The sequence below is a fragment of the Staurois parvus genome, unplaced genomic scaffold, assembly GCF_062004578.1.
Source record: "Staurois parvus isolate SC_StPar_1 unplaced genomic scaffold, SC_StPar_1.0 ptg000277l, whole genome shotgun sequence".
Lineage (NCBI taxonomy): Eukaryota > Metazoa > Chordata > Amphibia > Anura > Ranidae > Staurois > Staurois parvus.
In genome coordinates this window covers 1,461,543-1,481,042 of record NW_028318073.1, presented here as the reverse complement: position 1 = coordinate 1,481,042, position 19,500 = coordinate 1,461,543, and the positions used below count along the sequence as shown (strand labels likewise).

At 41.1% G+C, this 19,500-nt stretch overlaps 1 protein-coding gene across 6 annotated transcripts in view; it reads left to right on the top strand.

Moving 5' to 3' along the window:
• The window catches only part of MAP4K3 (mitogen-activated protein kinase kinase kinase kinase 3), a 478,522-nt gene that overhangs the window by 342,435 nt on the left and 116,587 nt on the right, over positions 1–19,500 (top strand). For all 6 annotated transcript variants that reach the window (XM_089681775.1, XM_089681773.1, XM_089681774.1 and 3 more), the window contains one exon: positions 193–235. In XM_089681775.1, the coding sequence (XP_089537901.1) occupies positions 193–235 (43 nt within the window). The remainder of the gene's footprint in view (positions 1–192; positions 236–19,500) is intronic.

The window sequence follows — 19,500 nt, the reverse complement described above, 5'->3', positions numbered from 1 at the left end:
GTTTTTCAGAGTGACACTTGAGGTAGATTTTTTTTTCCTTTGGTTGAAAACCACTGCTTTAGAGCAATCATGCCTTCTATATCTAAAAATCTTTGTTTCGAATTGTAGTCAAATCCTGTGATGTGAGGGTTTTTTTTTTTTTTGTATTATTATTTTATTTCAGTACTTACTTTGTGTGCCCTTCTTTTCCAGTGCTACCATAAAGCCCAAGGTGCCACCACCTTTACCGCCAAAGGTTAGTGCGTTATGTTGGAATTGTGATACTGATATATTATGTGGCGTGTATGTTAGTCACATATTTAATGTCTACAAATTCTTCACTGCATCACAATATATAAGCCATTAAAATATATTGTATCAAGAGGCTTGCAGGCTAATTACTTTTATCAAAAACACACTGACATGATGACACTAGCCATACCAGCCTATGTGGCTGCTATAAATGGTAGGGCATAAAGGTCACACCTAGGACACTTTTGGGCACCACATAATAAAAAAGGATGAAAGCATTATTAAACCCAATACCATAAATGTAATAATGGAGTATTAAACCCATTACCAAATTTAATATATTGCAGCTTACCAGTCCTTAGATATAGTGCCTGCTTTCTTCTTTTTTTATATATATATATTGTAAAGCTTTATCTCTCTGTTTTTCACCTGGTGACCTGGCCAGTAACATACCTCCTGTTTTAGAGTGCTCCCAATCTGGAAGAATGAGTACAGGGGGGACGTTTGGACAGCAGCATTGTCAATCTGGGAAGAGGGGAGTGTTAGATGGTATAGCAGGTTTAGATACACTAACAAATTGAAGCCATGCTCTAGCTCTCACTATAGTTACACCAGCAGTTACAGCAGCAGTTTCTTTTCTTTTGAGATAAATGTTTTATATGATTGAATAAAAGCTGATCATTGTAAACACCCCTGTCAGTGGTTAATGGTTTGTTTCAACTCTGTAACTGATACATTTGCAGGAGAGCTTGTTCTGTTGAAAAGCAAGACTTACTAACTGGATCACCATGTGAATATACAAGGAAGTCTAAAAAAGAAAAAAAATGCAGCCATCACATCTAAGAAACTGCTTTTGGGTTTAATAATGATTTTTTAAGCTGCTTTTGGGTTTAATAATGATTTAAGAATATTCAAAGAGGGTTTAAATATAGGCAACAAAATGATTAATCAGAAAAATACAGAAAGATAACACACATATTTAAACTTGCGTGACCATATAGAGTTCATGGAGTTCATGGGAGAGATTTTATTAATACTGGTGCACACAGAATCTGGTACAGCTGTGCATAGTAACCTGCTACTCTACACATTGATCTGGGGAAATCAAACTGAAGCAAAAGAAGAAAACTGACAAGGGCAAAGGAAAAGTGTTAAAATTTTAAGGATTTATTCCAAACTAAAATATCACACATAGGGCAAGTAGTGTCCTGCATCAGTGCTATCCACAGAGCCTAGATCCAAAGAATACTGGATTTTCCCATTCTCCATCAGGCTGTCAGTTAAAAAAAACCGGTACTGTCACGCTGGACCTCCTGGAAAGCTGTTAAAGGCAGAGTTAGCAGCAACCCTTATGGATCATGGGAAACAGGTAATGCGTGTGGAGCCGAGAGGCAATGTGTTTCAGGGCCACGTCCTTTTGTCAAGCTAACTAACTCTTTATTACTCAGCACTTTTAAACAGGACTACAGGGTGCAGACAAATGTAACAACTGAACAAAATAAGATTCAACAGCCAACATATATATGCTGATTAAACAAGCAAAGAAAAAATCTCAGCAAAATTGAAAAATAAAATAATAAAGAACTAGTTTAGCCTAATTGCTGCATGTTATTCTTTTAACCAGCAGGGGGACGATCATCTATAAAAAGAAACCACTAAATACACTGTCAAAGCAAATGATCTGTAAATCTAATCTTTTTACAGTGGAGAGAATTTAGAATGTACATTGTAATAAAAACATTAAAAATACTGAAATCTAAAAATAAGTAAAAAGGTATATTTATGAACTATATTGAATATATCTATGTATATATATATTTTTTCATTATACATAAATAATATAGGAATTTTATAAATAATCCAAGAATTGATCAAATTGTGTTCATCTCAGGTTCGTCATTCAGCTCCATTAGGGATAGTGTGTTAAGGGTGAAAATCAAAGATTTATTATGTTTCTGGGCAAAGTATCTTAGGGCACTGTGTTCGAGGTTCCCTTCAATTAGTCTGCAATATCCTTCAGACCTACTCCTAAGTGCCTAATAGTAAGCCACATAGTTAGGAAAGGCAATAAATGACAAAATCTATAGAGCAATTATGTCAGTGAAATACTTTGCCATTACCACCTAAAAACATTTTCTGCCCATGTTGACCCATGCTTGCACATGATGCATTTCTTTTTTCTACAATGGTATGTGCCTATGAGGTTATTAAATGAAATATAAGGAGTCTTGTGTTTTTGGAATAATGGATCTTAATATGCTGGGAGCTTTAATATATACAAATCTGGGTCTAACTGTTAAACTGGAACACAGTTTGGGATCTTGCAGTAATATAGATTAGTGTTTCCTAATGTTCTCTGTGTGCTGGTATTTGATGAAATTGTTTGATAAATGTAATATCAGAACAGGCATCCTCATCTTTAACATTACATCTGAATCAAAAGGTAAGACATACTGTAAATGATATGCTTCGTGTACCATCTTTGCTGTAACTTTTTCCCAGAAGCTTGGCTTTGGCATATATAGTCCTTGTCCAGAGTGCAGTTCTTATAAAAGGCCTCAAAACTGACTCTTGGGTATAATACTAATCCATTTTGAGTGATGACAGCTTTGTGAGTGTAGCTAGGAGTTTCTAGCAATGGGACTTAAATGGTTTTTTTTTTGGATATCATCTGTTCACCCTTTGAAATTTAGCTCAAGATCTAAGAACACCAGTCGCAGACTTTGGTCATATTGTATGTGCATTAAAAAATGTAATTGAAGTACCTTTGTCTTAACCCTTCCCCATTGCCAGTTTCTGGTTGTCATTACTAGTAATTTCACTTGTCAGAATACATAATACATACCCACTGCTGTGTTAAATTATGCTTCCAAGTAGTGAAAGCTTTATTGAGAAAGATGATTAACAACATTATTGTTACATGTTGTTTAACCAGTTCCCGCCCGGCCAGTAGCAAAATGATGGCTGAGCAGGACTCTCGTCAATCCGGGTGGGCATCATATGACATTCTCTCGGATTTCGCCTTGTGCGTGCTTGCGGGGCAGTGCTATGGCGACATCTGTCACCAGCTGTGCCCCTCAGACATAACCGATGACAGATCTGTTTACCAGCCTGTTGCCAGTACCATGTGACTGCTGCAACAATGAATGGCATGAAAGGAAGCCATCCATTGTTTACAAATGTGTCACAAGCTGTGATTTGTCACAGTAATCACATGGTACAGACTGGGACAATCACAGCCCATCTGTGTCATGTGATTAGCTGTGGCCATTCACAGCTAATCACAACAACAAAAATATATATATATATATATCACTCCCCCAGAGTAGTACAATGTGTGTTATGAAAAAAAATAATTAAAAAAATGTAATAGTCAATGTCCATTATCACTGCCACACCTGTTATATGATGACGCTGTTCTGCACTGGTGACAGTATGTTAAAAAAAAAAGTGAAAAAAATGCTTTTCTTCATTTTCTAAAAAATTACAACTTCAAAGGACTCACCATTAGATTGGCTGTCAGTACTTCAGGACTAATCAATTTTCAGATATATCCCATAGTTTGTGGAATCTCTAACTTTCCTACAGACTACATAATATACATTGACTTTTCATAATATACAATTGACTGTTATTTTCATCAAAGAAATGTAGCAGAATAAATCTTGACCAAAATTTCTGAAGAACAATAATTTATTTGCAAATTTTATAACAAACTAAGAAAAGCTTAGTGGTGATTAAATACCACCAAAATTTAGTTTGGGTACAGCATTGCATAGCTGCTCAATTGTCATTCAAAGTGCGAAAGCACTGAAAATTGGTCTGAGCAGGAAGGGGGTAAAAGTTCCTGGTATTGAAGTGGTTAATCTGTTATATTAATGTTCAGATCAAAGTTGTGACATTTGATCTGCATTTTAAAACCAGTCAAAGAAATTGTACAAATATTTATTCATTACAGGTATTGATATAGCTTTGTCAGTTTACGCAGCACTTTACATATATATTGTATATTCACATCAGCCCCTGCCCTCAAGGAGCTTGCAATCTAAGATACCTAACTCACATTCATACATTTATTTTTTTGCAGTATAAAGGAAAAAAGCCTGAAAATGTTGAAAATAAATGCATTTCTCTTAGTTTCTGTTATAAAATTTTGCAAATAAGTAATTTTTCTTCATAAATTTTGACCAAAATTTATACTGGTACATTTCTTTGGTAAAAATAACACAAATCGGTATATATTAATTGGTCTGTGAGAAAGCCTTTAGAGTTTGCAAGCTATGGTACCAAACATTGAAAATTGATGACACTTGGCATCCTATCTCATTTCTTGAGGCCCTAACAAGCCAGGACAGTAGAAATACCTCCCAAATTACAACTTTTTGGAAAGTAGACATTCCAAAATATTTAGTAAGAGGCATGGTGAGTTTTTTTGAAGTTGCAATTTTTTCCCACAGTTTTTGATTTTGATTTTTTTTCTTCTTCCCCCCACAAACTTGTCACATTAACAAGTTATTTCTCACACACAATATAGGCAAATTACATTCTGCTACTCGTCCTAAATATAACGATACCAAATATGTGAGACTTTTCCACAACCTGACCACATAGAGAGTCTCAACATGCAAGGAGCACCATCAGGTATTCTAGGGACATAAATTACACATCTAATATCTTGACTACCTATTACACTTTTGAAGGCCCTGAAGCACCAGGGCAATGGAATTTCCCACAAAATGACCCCATTTTGAGAAGCAAACACCCCAACGTATATTCTATGAGGCATAATTGGTCTTTTAACCACTTGACCTCCAGAGGATTTACCCCCCTTAATGACCAGGCCTCTTTTTGCTACTCAGCGCTGCACTAATTCAACTGATAATTGCGCGGTCATGCAATGCTGCACCCAAACAAAATTTACATCCCTATTTTCACACAAATAGAGCTTTCTTTCGGTGTAATTTGATCACCTGTGCGCTTTTTATTTTGCACGCTATAAACAAAAAAATGCCGAAAATTTTGAAGAAAAACAATATTTTTTACTTTCAGCTATAAAAAATATATAGTAAACTCAAAGTTGGTTATAAATTTAGGCCAAAATGTAATCTGCTCCATGTTTTTGGTAAAAAAAAATCCCAATGAGTGTATATTGATTGCTTTGTGTGGAAGTTATAGCGTCTACAAACTATGGTATAAATACTGCAATTTACGCCATTTTTCTGCTATACAGCGCTGCGCTAGTTTAACGGACAATTGCGCGGTCATGCAATACGGTACATAAATGAAATTTACATCCTTTTTTCCCCCACAAATTGAGCTTTCTTTTGGTGGTATTTGATTGCCTGTGCGGTTTTTATTTTTTGCGCTATAAAAAAAAAAGGCTGACAATTTTGAGGAAAAAAAAAACAATATTTTGGACTTTTTGCTATAAAACATGTCCAGTAAAAATCAAATTTAGTCATAAATTTCTGCCAAAATGCATTCTGCGACATGTCTTTGCTAAAAAGAAAACACAATACATGTAATTTAATTGGTTTACGTGAAAGTTATAGCGTGAAAGATACTGGGATTTTTAGTTTTTTTTTTTTTTATACTAATAATGGCGGCGATCAGCGAATTATGGCGGCGATCAGTGACTTATGGCAGCGACCAGCGAATTATGGCGGGACTGCGGCGGACATTCTGACATTGGGGGGTACTGACTTGAGGTCACTGACATCCCCAAAAACACTAATACAGTGATCAGTGCAAAAAAAAAAAAACACTGACACTGTACTAATGGCACTAGGGAGGAAGGGGTTAACTTTATTTTGCAGGGAAGGGTTATCTGTGTGAGGGGGAGTGTTTTACTAGGGGGCGGGGGTGTGTGCTGGACGGGACAAGGCTGATCGAGAGAGAGAAACCCTTCTTTCTCGATCAGCTCGTCCTCGAGCTGTCAGGGAAGTGACAGACAGCACAGCTACTTCAGCTGTGCTGTCTTTCACTGTTTGCCGCCGATCACCGGGACCCGGCGACTGACATCCGCAGCGGTAATCGGCGGGACAGATAGGGCGGCGGCACGCCTCGCGCGCGCCCCCTATCTGTTTACAAAACACGCATTTTAAAACGTGGCTTTGCCTGCCAGTAACACCCTTCCGCCATATTTCTACAGTGGCAGGGCGGCAAGTGGTTAAACGTGTCATTTTTTTTCCACAAGTTTTCAGAATATGTGGAGAGAAAATTAAAACATATTTTTTTTTTTACACAAAGTTGTCCATTTCTAAGATAATTCTAACACATAGCATGTAAATAACAAAAAATACACCCAAAAATATATTCTGCTACTTGTCCTGAGTTTGGAAATACCACGTGTTAGACTTTTTAGCAGCCTGGCCACATACAGAGGTCCGACATCCAAGTAGCACCATCAGGTTTTTTAGGGACATAAATTACACACCTAATTTCCAGACAACCTATCATTTTTGAAGGCCATTCATATTTCTAACGCATACTGTAGCATGTACATACCAAGAATTACACCCCAAAATACATTCTGAGAAAGTAAAAGATTACCTGTGGTTTTATTAGTGCAGTTGTCCACAGAGGAGAGCATTGGTCCAGGCAGCAGGCAGACAGGAATATTGTACATAGTCAGTTCAGGCAACAGGCAGAGATATCATCGGCACAGCTAAACCATTGGCCCAGGCAGCAGACAGAGATGTGGTCAGCAGCAGCCAAAGGAATTCTCTAGGCAGAGACATGGTCAGCACAGCCAAAATGTCAGCGGAGGCATGTTGGCAATAAGTTGGCAACAGGCAGAAATATTAGGCTTACAGCCTCGATCAGGTAAGACCTGGGCATAGGGGTAGAGGCTTCGTCCCACCCATCTCTTCGAAGCCTCCGAACTAACAGACCCTTTTCCGGGAATTATAAAATCTGGAGAAAAACAAAAACTTGGGTTTCTCCACTCTAAAAAATTATTCTGAAACCCCTCACATATGTGAGACCCCTGTGTTATCTCGAATCCTACTACTACAGTAGCAGGGCAGAAGATCAGTCCAAGCAGCGGGCAAAAAATGTGGTCAATTAACAAGCCGAGTTCAGTTCAGATGGCAGGCAGAAACACGGTTGACAGTTTAGACAGCAAGCAGAGGCATCTTCAATAAGCAGTCAAGGGTCAGTTCCAGAACAGGCAGAGGTAAGGTCAGTTTAGGCAGCAGGCAGTGGCGTTGTCAAATAACAGGCTAGGGTCAGTTCAGGAGCAGGCAGAGGCATGAGGAGTGAATGGCAGGAAATTCAGAATTACATTTACCATACTTCACTAATATTGTAGAGAAGTATGGTAACGGCGGGAATAGTCTCCTATGCAGAGGCCTTGTTGGGAAGGACACTGGGGACAGTAACACACCCGGCATTTTTTTTTTTATATCTTTGACCTCTCTCCGGGAGGGAGTTTTTCGTTTGTGGAGTCTGCTCACTGCATCTGAGCAAACACTTTCTGGTGGGCCTCCAGGGTACTGATAGCGAAGAAAAGACATGGGTGTCTCGGTGGATTTCCGGTAGATCACATACAGTCAGGTCCATAAATATTGGGACATCGACACAATTCTAACATTTTTGGCTCTATACACCACCACAATGGATTTGAAATGAAACAAACAAGATGTGCTTTAACTGCAGACTGTCAGCTTTTATTTGAGGGTATTTACGTCCAAATCAGGTGAACGGTGTAGGAATTACAACAGTTTGCATATGTGCCTCCCACTTGTTAAGGAACCAAAAGTAATGGGACAGAATAATAATCATAAATCAAACTTTCACTTTTTAATACTTGGTTGCAAATCCTTTGCAGTCAATTACAGCCTGAAGTCTGGAATGCATGGACATCACCAGACGCTGGGTTTCATCCCTGGTGATGCTCTGCCAGGCCTCTACTGCAACTGTCTTCAGTTCCTGCTTGTTCTTGGGGCATTTTCCCTTTAGTTTTGTCTTCAGCAAGTGAAATACATGCTCAATCGGATTCAGGTCAGGTGATTGACTTGGCCTTTGCATAACATTCCACTTCTTTCCCTTAAATAACTCTTTGGTTGCTTTTGCAGTATGCTTTGGGTCATTGTCCATCTGCACTGTGAAGTGGCGTCCAATGAGTTCTGAAGTATTTGGCTGAATATGAGCAGATAATATTGCCCGAAACACTTCAGAATTCATCCTGCTGCTTTTGTCAGCAGTCACATCATCAATAAATACAAGAGAACCAGTTCTATTGGCAGCCATACATGTCCACACCATGACACTACCACCACCATGCTTCACTGATGAGGTGGTATGCTTAGGATCATGAGCAGTTCCTTTCCTTCCCCATACTCTTCTCTTCCCATCACTCTGGTACAAGTTGATCTTGGTCTCATCTGTCCATAGAATGTTGTTCCAGAACTGTGAAGGCTTTTTTAGATGTTGTTTGGCAAACTCTAATCTGGCCTTCCTGTTTTAGAGGCTCACCAATGGTTTACATCTTGCGGTGCACTCTCTGTATTCACTCTGGTGAAGTCTTCTCTTGATTGTTGACTTTGACACACATACACCTACCTCCTGGAGAGTGTTCTTGATCTGGCCATCTGTTGTGAAGGGTGTTTTCTTCACCAGGGAACTAATTCTTCGGTCATCCACCACAGTTGTTTTCCGTGGTCTTCCGGGTCTTTTGGTGTTGCTGAGCTCACCGGTGCGTTCCTTCTTTTTAAGAATGTTCCAAATAGTTGTTTTGGCCACGCCTAATGTTTTTGCTATCTCTCTGATGGGTTTGTTTTGTTTTTTCAGCCTAATGATGGCTTGTTTCACTGATAGTGACAGCTCTTTGGATCTCATCTTGAGAGTTGACAGCAACAGTTTCCAAATGCAAATAACACACTTGAAATGAACTCTGGACCTTTTATCTGCTCATTGTAATTGGGATAATGAGGGAATAACACACACATGGCCATGGAACAGCAGAGAAGCCAATTGTCCCATTACTTTTGGTCCCTTAACAAGTGGGAGGCACATATGCAAACTGTTGTAATTCCTACACCGTTCACCTGATTTGGATGTAAATACCCTCAAATTAAAGCTGACAGTCTGCAGTTAAAGCACATCTTGTTCGTTTCATTTCAAATCCTTTGTGGTGGTGTATAGAGCCAAACATTTTATAATTGTGTCGATGTCCCAATATTTATGGACCTGACTGTATGTATTATAAATGGCCGAATTGAAAAAATAAATGAAGACTTTTTTGTATCAATGGTGGGTTCTTCTTACAACAAGGTAGGGCTGGATCATCTGATCATTGAATTCAACTCCCCTCATGAACAAATTATAATGGTGGACACATTCTGGTTTTTGGATTGTGCCGTTTCTTCTAGTGATTTGCACGTGGGTGTCGTGAATTGATAAGAGCATGTAGATGTCTCGTTTGTCCCTCCACTTCATAGCCAAAATCTCTTCGTTCTGCAAACTCACCAACTCCCCTCGCTGTAGTCTTGTGTTCACCAGCTTTTGCGGGAAGCCCTTCCTACTAGCTATCCACATGCTATGCTAGTGTTTTCCTTTGGTGAAGATTGCAGAAAAGGGGCAAGCTGGTGTAAAAATATCAACATAGAGATGATAACCCTTTGGAGTGGAAATACAAGCTCCCAAATGACTTTTCCACTTGCTTAAATGTATTCTGGACATTCAGGAGGATGCAGCTGGGTGTCCTTTCCTTCGTACACGAGGAAGGCGTACACGTATCCCGTGGCTCAGTCGCATAATTTATATCAGACCCTTTTGCTGGGGATAAACTGCTTGAAGCTCAGTCTGCCAGTGAAGGGGATAAGCAACTCATCCACGCAGATATTTTTGTCCGTGACAAATAATTGGGCAAATTTCTTGGAGCAAAACATAAGAAGTGAACAAATGTTATGCAATGTATCATATGCTGGGTCATTTTGGGGAGGGCACTGGGTGTTATAGTTGTAATGGAGGAACCGCGTGATCATTAGATATCTCTTCTGGGCATGACTGTTGAGTAAATTGGCTTATGATGGATTGGGTGGGTAGACCAGTAGGAGTGTAATTGATTTGATTTATTTTTTTTTTTTTTGTGAGTCCCATATTAAATGTAAGGCCGAAAAAGGTTCTAAATTCCTCTACTGTTAACTGCTTCCATTTGTAGGAACGAGCATAACTTGAATCTGGGTTGGTGGCTATGAATTGTTGGGCATAGAAGTTGCACTGGTCCACAACTGAATTTAGTAAGTTATCGTTAAAAATTTAATTTAAAAAAAGCAATGTGGCAAAATGTTCTGTGTTCACCTGGACTCCTGGCTGAACACTAAAAGAGGGGATGTTGGCTGCTCCAGAGTAAGGGGAAAGCCAAAGGGGGTTTTGAAGAACATATGGAAGAGCAGCATGGGTCCTAACCCTTTGGGGCTGAGGTGACACTCCACTAGTACCTGGCCTTTCTTGAGGTTCTCCATTTCTGGTGGAAGCCACTGTTCTACTAGTGGATGCCACTGCACTACTTGTGGTAGCCTGCTCCTCACCAGAACACCTTTGTTTGGTGAGCACACTTTCCTCCTCCGATTCTGTAGGAGACCCACTGCTTAAAACGGGATCTTAATCAGAATCAGACTCGGAGAGCTCCCCGCTGCTGTCGTCAGTCATGGTTAGGATTTGGTAGGCCTCCTCACAGGAAAATAATTTTTTTAGACATACTGGGACAGATGTGGCTGCACTGATGGGTGCTGATGAGGCTGCACTGCTGGGTGCTGATGAGGTTGCTCTGCTGGGTGCTGATGGGGATGCACTGCTGGGTGCTGACAAGGGTGCGCTTATGAGGATGCACTGATCGGTGCTGATGTGAAGTAATGAGGCTGCAGTAATGGGCACTGATGAGGTTGCACTGATGTGCAATAATGCACTGCACTGATAAACTGCCACTGATGGGTGCTAATGTGGATCCACTGATAGGGTGGCACTGATGTGTATGAATAAGTGGCACTGATGTACACTGATAAGCTGCAGTAATTAGGTAGCACTGATGGTAACTGATGTGCACCAATAAGTTGCAGTGATGAGGCAGCACTGATGGGCACTGATAAGCTGCAGTGATAAGACAGCTCTGATGAACCCTCACTAATGGACACTGATGAGCCCTTGCTGATGGGCACCGAGGAGCACTGATATGCACAGATGGGCACTGATATGCACAGATGGGCACTCACTGGTGGGCACTGATGTGCACAGATGGAGACTCACTGGTGGGCACTGATGAGCACAGATAGGGCACTGATGAGAACACTCGCAGTGCAGCAACAGATTCTCTCTCCTTTCCTCACACTCGGTATTGATGTGAGGAAAGGAGAAAGAAAACCCAGCCATGACCCTTCTGTGTTTACATTTGTGATCACTTGTCATTGGAAACAGGTGTTCTAATTGGCCATTCACCCCCCTCTTTGTGATGTGCTGTGTCCAAGGGACACGGCCATCACTTACAGCTCCCAATGTGTGTCTCCAGGGCCGAGCGGAAAGCGTGATCATGGGAGGACGTCATATGACACCCTCCCAGAACTGGCCGGCCACGGTGTACCCATCATACGGCTATCACCCGTAATTCTGACTGAAAAAAGACAAAAGTCCATCCAGTTCAACCAAAAAAAAAAGTTATAATCCTATACCCACAATTGATCCAGAGGAAGGCAAAAGAAAAAAGCATGATCAAATTTGCTCCTGCAGGGGAACAAATTCCTTCCTGATCCCCTAAGAGGCAATCGGATATTCCCTGGATCAACTTTACCTATAAATGTTGGTATCCAGTTATATTATATGTATCTTGGAAAGAATCCAGGCCTTTTTAAAGTAATCCACTGAGCTGGCCAGAACCAACTCTTGAGGGAGTCTATTTCACATTTTCACAGCTCTTACTGTGAAGAAACCTTTCCATATTTGGAGATTAAATTTCTTTTCCTCCTGATGACCTAAGGGTGAATAACGCTACACCGAATTAACTATATGAACCACTGATATATTTATAGATGTTGATCATATCCCCCCTTAATCTCTTCTTCTCAAGAGAGAATAAATTCAGTTCATCTAATCTTTCCTCATAGCTGAGCTCCTGCATGCTTCTTATCAGTTTGGTTGCCCTTCTCTACACTTACTCCAGTTCCCCAATGTTCTTTTTGTGAATCAGTGCCCAAAACTGAACTGCATATTCCAGATGAGGTGTTGCTAATGATTTGTACAGGGATTATATCTCTCAGTCAAGAGTCTATACCTCTTTTAATACAAGAGAGGATTTTTCTCGCTTTAGAAACCGAAGCTTGGCGTTGCATTCCATTATTATGCTTATGATCTACCAGAACTCCCAGATCCTTCTCCACCATTGATTCCCCCAGTTGTACTCCCCCTAGTATGTATGATGCATGCATATTCTTAGCCCCCAAGTGCATAACCTTACATTTATCAACATTAAACCTCATTTGCCACATAGTTGCCCAATTAACAGTGCATTGAGGTCAGCTTGGAGACATCCTGTAGGGACATTATTCCACTGCAAAGCTTGGTGTCATCTGGAAAGACTTTTAATCCCTGACCCTATATCATTTAGCCGTGTGTGGGGGAACTGTGTCAAACGTTTTTGTAAAATCCAAGTATACCACATCCACAGCCTTTCCACTGTCCAAGGTTTTGCTCACCTCCTCATAAAAAATAAATCAGATTTGTTTGACAATTCCTGTCTTTCATGAATCCATGCTGTCTGTTGCTTAAAATATTTTTTTCCAGCAAGAAATTATCTATGTGGTCTTTTATTAAACTATCCTGTATCTTCCCAACTATAGACGGTAAACTAACAGGTCTATAATTACTTGGTAAAGATTTTGATCCCTCCTTTTTTTTTTTTTTTTTAACAATATTTATTGAATTTTATAAGCTTGCTACAAAAATACCTTGACATAAAACTCTGTAAACCATTTTTTTTTTTTTTTACATAACAGTAGTGATTACAGAAACCAATACAACTTCTGTAAAGGGAACAAAAGCAGTATCCAACTAGACATCAGTGTCACAACAAATCAGTATAACACAAGCCGAATTTCAAGAAGGAAAACCAAAAGAAAAATGATGAATGCAATTCCCTAGGAATGGAAGTTTGGTTATGCAGGCCTGAACAAATACATCTCTATCACAAAAAACTATTGGGAAAGAGTGTCATCAGGGCTATGAAATATAAGGAGGAGCATGGGCTCCATTACGTGACTGGGAAATGTAGAGCTAAGGAGTGGGGCTACGAGAGGGGTTAGGCAATCTTAGTTTGCCCAGCGTATTGGTAAGTTGGGCTTTGAGATACCAAACCAGATATCGAAAAGGTTCTATATGGGTGGCCATTTCCGCGGAGTGTACCATAAAGCTCCGCCATCTAGAGATGAAGGGACTTGTGGATTTAAAATTCAGGGAAATGTCGTGTAGCTTCTCCACATTAAATAGGGCAGTTAGTGCCTGTATTACCACTTTACGTTGTGGAGTGTTTGGCTGTATGTTTGCATGAGTGTGCTGCGAGTCACTAACAAGCAAATATGAATCCACTGAGGTGTCAGAGCCTGGAATCGAACCTGGGCCTTCTGCGGTGAGAGACAGTGTTTCTTCTCACTGAGCCACCTGGAATGCTGGACAGCTCCCTTGACAATTCTTTGGATGATCCTGCCTTTGCCCTGTTTTGTCTTGAACCTTGAACTCCTTGCTCCTCCCATGAACTTCCTATAAAAGCCATGTCTCTGCACTTCCTGGTTGCCAGATTATTGTGCCTTACCAGCCAATATCCCGCTTACTGTTCCTGCTGCCGTCTTCATCTACGTTACCGACGTTTGGCTTGCTACTGACTACGATTCTGCCTCATCCTATCTACTACCATTAGTGGCCGACCCTTGGCTTGTGACTGACTCCGCTTCTGTTTGATCCCTGAACTGTTTGATCCGCTTTTGGTTTCCAGTCTACTCATTCCCTGGTGGGGTGATCCTGAGATCTGCGACCTGGCATTCACACGCAGCCAAATCCATCTCCACCATTAGGAGCTCTGGGGAAGACCGGTGGATGCTTAGACCCCGCACCTCAGGTGAGCCTGCGTCATTCCCAGGGTGGGCCGCTGGTGTACCAATCCTGCTGGTTTCAGGTAAGCCTTACAACTGCTGTAGCAACTGGTCTCTGAACCTGACCCAGATCGTGACATGAGGATGAGCATTTGGACTTGCTGACATCACAGGATCTTGATAACTGAAGAGGCAGAGCATAGGGTCTTTGGTTAGAATGATGTTATACAGATGATTGATGTAATAAATAACTCGGTCCCAGAAGGTGTAAGCTTGGGTTCATTCCCAAAGGTGATGAAACAAAGTAGGTCGGGTGTGGTTGCTTCAAAGTCAGGTAGGGCGGGGAGTGACTGCTGGGTTCACTGAGAAAGGATAGTAAGCTTTGTGGATGATTTTAAATTGTTTCCCACCATGTTTTGGAGAAGACAAGTGAATAGATTTTCCAGTCAATATTTTGTTCAGAGCATCATCATTGGACAGCATTGGAGTCCATGGCTTGAAAGGAGTAAGATGGTACTTTTCAGATTGCTGTGAAATTAGATGAGAGTAAATTGCCAAGATGGAATAATTATCCTGACATAGAGTTTCTATAAAGGTGCGCTGGAAGGGATATTGTTTTGAAGAATAACACATCGTGAGGAAAGTCACCAGCTGATGGTAGTGAAAGATATGGGATCCCGGTAGGGAGTATTCGGCAGCTAGTACTGAAAAAGGCTTGAAAGTACGTTTGGTATCATCAAAGATAGATATGACTTTAGTAAGTCCATTATGAGACCAGTGATGGAATGCTGCATGCTCACTCGCTGAGAGGAACATAGGTTTTCCAAGAATAGGCAGATGGGAGGATATCCTTGGCAGTAGGTCAAGTAGTTTTCGCATTTCCCTCCTGGCCAATATTGTGTCTCTAATCAGGAGGTTCGATCTGAGGGTGCGAGGTAAGGCCTTGAGGTCATAATGTAGAATGGCTGGAAGGTGTAGCAGAGAGACCAGTGCCTCTTCTAGGGAGTAGTTCGAATAACGGGATTTCCCAGTAATCCAAACAAGACTCTGATGAAGGAGGCAGGACAGGTTGTAGAATCTAATATTCGGCAGGCCTGCACCCCCCTCACTCTTCGGGAAACTTAGCTTTTGTAGTGCGATACGCGGTTTCTTATGCTGCCACAGAAAGATCTGTAAAGCCCTATGGATCTTCTGAATGTCAGAATGTTTTAACAGAAGGGGGAGTTTTTGCGAAGGATAGAGCAGTCTTCCAAAAGATACCATTTTGTAAAGATGACATCTTCCAAAGAGTGAAAGGGAAAGAGTCGTCCAAACTTCCAATTCCTGTACAATCTTGCTGACAGGGGGGGACGATGGTTCTCTGCCTATGCGGATGCCCAAATATGTGATTGATTGAGTAGCTATACCAAAGGGAGAGGAATGAATCCAACACTTTGATGTAATAGCGTTAAAAGGGAGTACTTCACTCTTAGAGAAATTGATTCTAAGGCTGGAACACTTACAGAAGGTCTCAAACAGGTCCTGGAGTAGCAGGAAGTCTTTGGTGGATCAGAGGAATATAGTAGCATATCATCCGTAAAGAGAGCTGAGAGGAGAGTAAGGTCGCCCACAGTAACCCCTGACGTCAGATTGAGCTATCTGGACAAAGGTTCAAGGGTGATATTAAAGAGGAAGGGTGAGAGCGGGCAGCCCTGCCTAGTGCCTTTGGTCAAGGGAATGCTTGAGGAAATAAAGTCAGGTGTAACTAGCCTAGCCGTGGGCGAGGAATACATGCATTGTAAAATGTCCAAAATAGGGCCCGAAAAACCAATCCTCTTCATAACCATGAAGAGCCAAACAAAGCTTATGTTGTCAAAGGCTTTTTCGGAGTCTAAAGATGTAAGTGCTAGATCCATCTGTGGGTTTGTTTTAGCATATTCCACGGCTAATAGTACTTTGCGGATATTGAATAGCCGAGCAAACCGGCATGAACCCGGATTGGGCCAAATGTAGTATTTCGGGAAGTAGTAGAAACAACCTGGATGACACAATTTTGTAAAGTATTTTGGCGTCTACATTGATTAAAGAGATGGGTTGGTATGATCCTGGGAGCAGCGGGTCTGGGAGCTTTAGCCGAAGGTAGGTATTTGATAGTGTTAAAAATGCCATCTAGTGTAATGGGAGCATTTGAGGTGGTTATCTGGGATCCAGAAAGCTTGGGGAGATTTATGGAGGCTAGAAAGTCCTCGACAGCTCTAGAATCAATCGGGTCCTCTGAATACAGGGAAGTATAATATGTAAGAAGGTCATTAATATCAGATGACAGCGTTACGACATTGCCCACGGGTGACCGGAGCACAGAGTTGACTGGGAGTACGAGGGCCTGCACTAAGCTGTACCAACAGCTTTCCTGCCTTTTTGCCATAGCTATAAAATTTTAAAGTGGAAAAGGCCGATTTGGCTGCCTCCTGGTGTTCAGCTCAATAATCAAAGGCTCATTTGACGATCCTTTTTTAAAAATATGCACCACATTGGCCTTAGGCCAATCCAGTGGTATTATGCCAGTCATTAAAAATGAGAAACAATGGCTTTGAAATGACAGCTCAATTTTTAAGGACCCATGGGTGTATGCCATCCAGTCCAGGTGCTTTATTCACCTTTTATTCTGTCTAAATATTTCTGGATCATACCAGTTCTGTTTTGGAAACAGAAGTGTTCTGTATAGATGCTAACTGTATGACCGTAAAAAGATATAAAAGGTTATATTAATAGGAACAGTCAGACTATATTGCTGCAGTTTAGAAGGTGGTGCCTGTGTCTTTTTCAAAGAGCCCTCTTTGAATTGTATGGCAAAGATAATATTGGTGGTACTCAACCAGAGTTTGAGAAACACTATTCTAAGCAGATATACACCGATTGGCCACTACTTTATGCCCACCCATAACCCGTCAAGGCATGGATACTAGAACTCTGAAGGTATGCTATAGTATCTCGCATCAAGCTGTCAGTCGCAGAGCCTTTTTCTCTTATTTTCAGCTTCCCTATGTGGCAGTATACCAGTAATGTTCATGTGTTGCAGAAATTGAAAAGCTGTTCCTTTGTTCTGCATCAGGCATACCTCAGCCTTCAGTTTCTTTTCTAGAAAACGCCTTTTTTCTATCTGTTCTGCAGAATGCTAGAGCCGTTGGCAGAGTGCAGAGGTTCTTCTGCACCTGACATTATTGAAGCACAGTGTAATCCTGCCCACAGCTGTTTTCCTCCAAAAAATCTGCCCACTACTCAAGGAGATTGCTCCCGCCTGCATTAGCCATACATTCGCTCTGACCACCGCATAACTTTTTTGTAAAACCTACCCACTGGCTCTCCACTAATTTGGTAACAGAAGCAAGTTACTGCAGCTGTGTTATACAGCAGTGACCGGAACTTGCTAAACTTGACAATGGTAGTTGTGGTTATGCTGTGCAGAACACTGTCTGAATTATTACATAGAAGCTGTGTACTGGAGCAGTGTTCTGGAGAGATGGCCAGTCATCTATAGGTCGCCGTACGTATTTGATGACTGTGCGGACAGCTACGGATAGCTGTGGCCAGCAGAGACCTGTCGTTGAAGTGTATACAACTTGACGGCCACAGCTAACCACTCACAGGTGGCAGAAACAGCAGCAGGAATCAGCAGATTCCCACCACTGTTATGTGCACCAGTGCTAGTCGCCCGTGCAAATGCTGCCAAAGTGTGTGTCAGAAATTGCATAGGTTAGGTGTGAAAATTTGTAATGTGGTTTATTCATAAGAGATTCTGTTAAAAAGGACAAAAGATGTATCTGTGACCTCAAGCTAGCAGATCCTGTCAGCAACAACCTTATCCTCCTGGGTCAACTACTTGACACATACTGAATATCTTGATATGCACCGAATCAGCATATTCCATTTTTCAAGACCTACTCCTACTCATGCAAACACACCAAAAAGGCACTCTTTTGCTATGTGGAGACTGAAACCTCACAATACATCCGTCTCTAGATATGTTGATACCCTTCAGGAATACTTCACTGTCAATGCCTCTCCAGACAAAGAAGCAAGTACTCTTGAATGCAGTTAAAGTTGTCATCAGTTGCAGCTTTTATTTAGCGTCTTAAAAAAAAAAAAGAAAAATAGGCTCATAGAATTAGAAATTAAATTTAATACCCTCTCTATACACACAAAAGCACAAGCAAAACCCTATATTGTATCTCAAAACAAACTAGACTACACCCTAAGAATCAACTCCATAAATCCTTACAGACCAAGTAGAAAAAAAATGTCTAAAAACAAAGATTCTTGCTAGTACACGACAGGACCCAGGGTATTAAGTCATTAACTAGGGTTTATATGCAGCTACCTTCAGGTGGTTGGACACTAGCAAAAATGAAAGCTATAGGAATATCCCCTATATAATCCTTCCCATTCCCGGCAAACCTAAGGTATTTTTTTTTGCTACTGATGAACATCTCTCTACTAAGAGAAACTTACCTCCTTTATGTGGAGATGTTATGCTCTCAAGGTAGATTCTTTTATGAAATTTGCTAGCTGAACCATAGCCACTGCGGCTCCTTTCTGCAACTTCCGAATCAGTTGACTGAGCTGAGTTTTGGTGGACTGTACCCAGACCTTGCCTGGAGAAGATGGGGTGACAAAAACTAAGCTTTTGGTATGACAACCTATGGTGACCTAGTCACAGGCAGTCATTAACCCCTCCTGCTCCACAGCGACCTGTGAGTGTCCTTTGTTGCTAATGTTTCACCCGGTAAAGTATCTCCCCTGTTCTGTGGCTGGGTCATGAGTCCACCTTGCTGGTGTGTCTTCACTTCTATGTATATAGGTACTTTGTGCATGGGTGTGTGTATATATACAGTATATATATAAAATTCAAAATTCCAAAGCAGGTGAGTTGCTTCATGGTGTCCTGTAGGGTGCATGCAGCAAGACCTACTCCGACAGTCCAACATATAGCAGATAATCCAAGGCTCCACTACGTCATGAATTTCCTTTATATTTTATATAAAAAAATAGAGAAAAAACTCATGAAGTAGTAGAGTGCATCAGCCCTGTGTTATAGTAACAAACAGCCCCTGTCAGTTGTGGATGGGGGTGTATCTGCCACATAGGATTTTGCGGTTCATAAGGTAAATGGATGGCAGTGAGAAGCTTGGAGCAGGTGGCAGGGGGTTAAGCA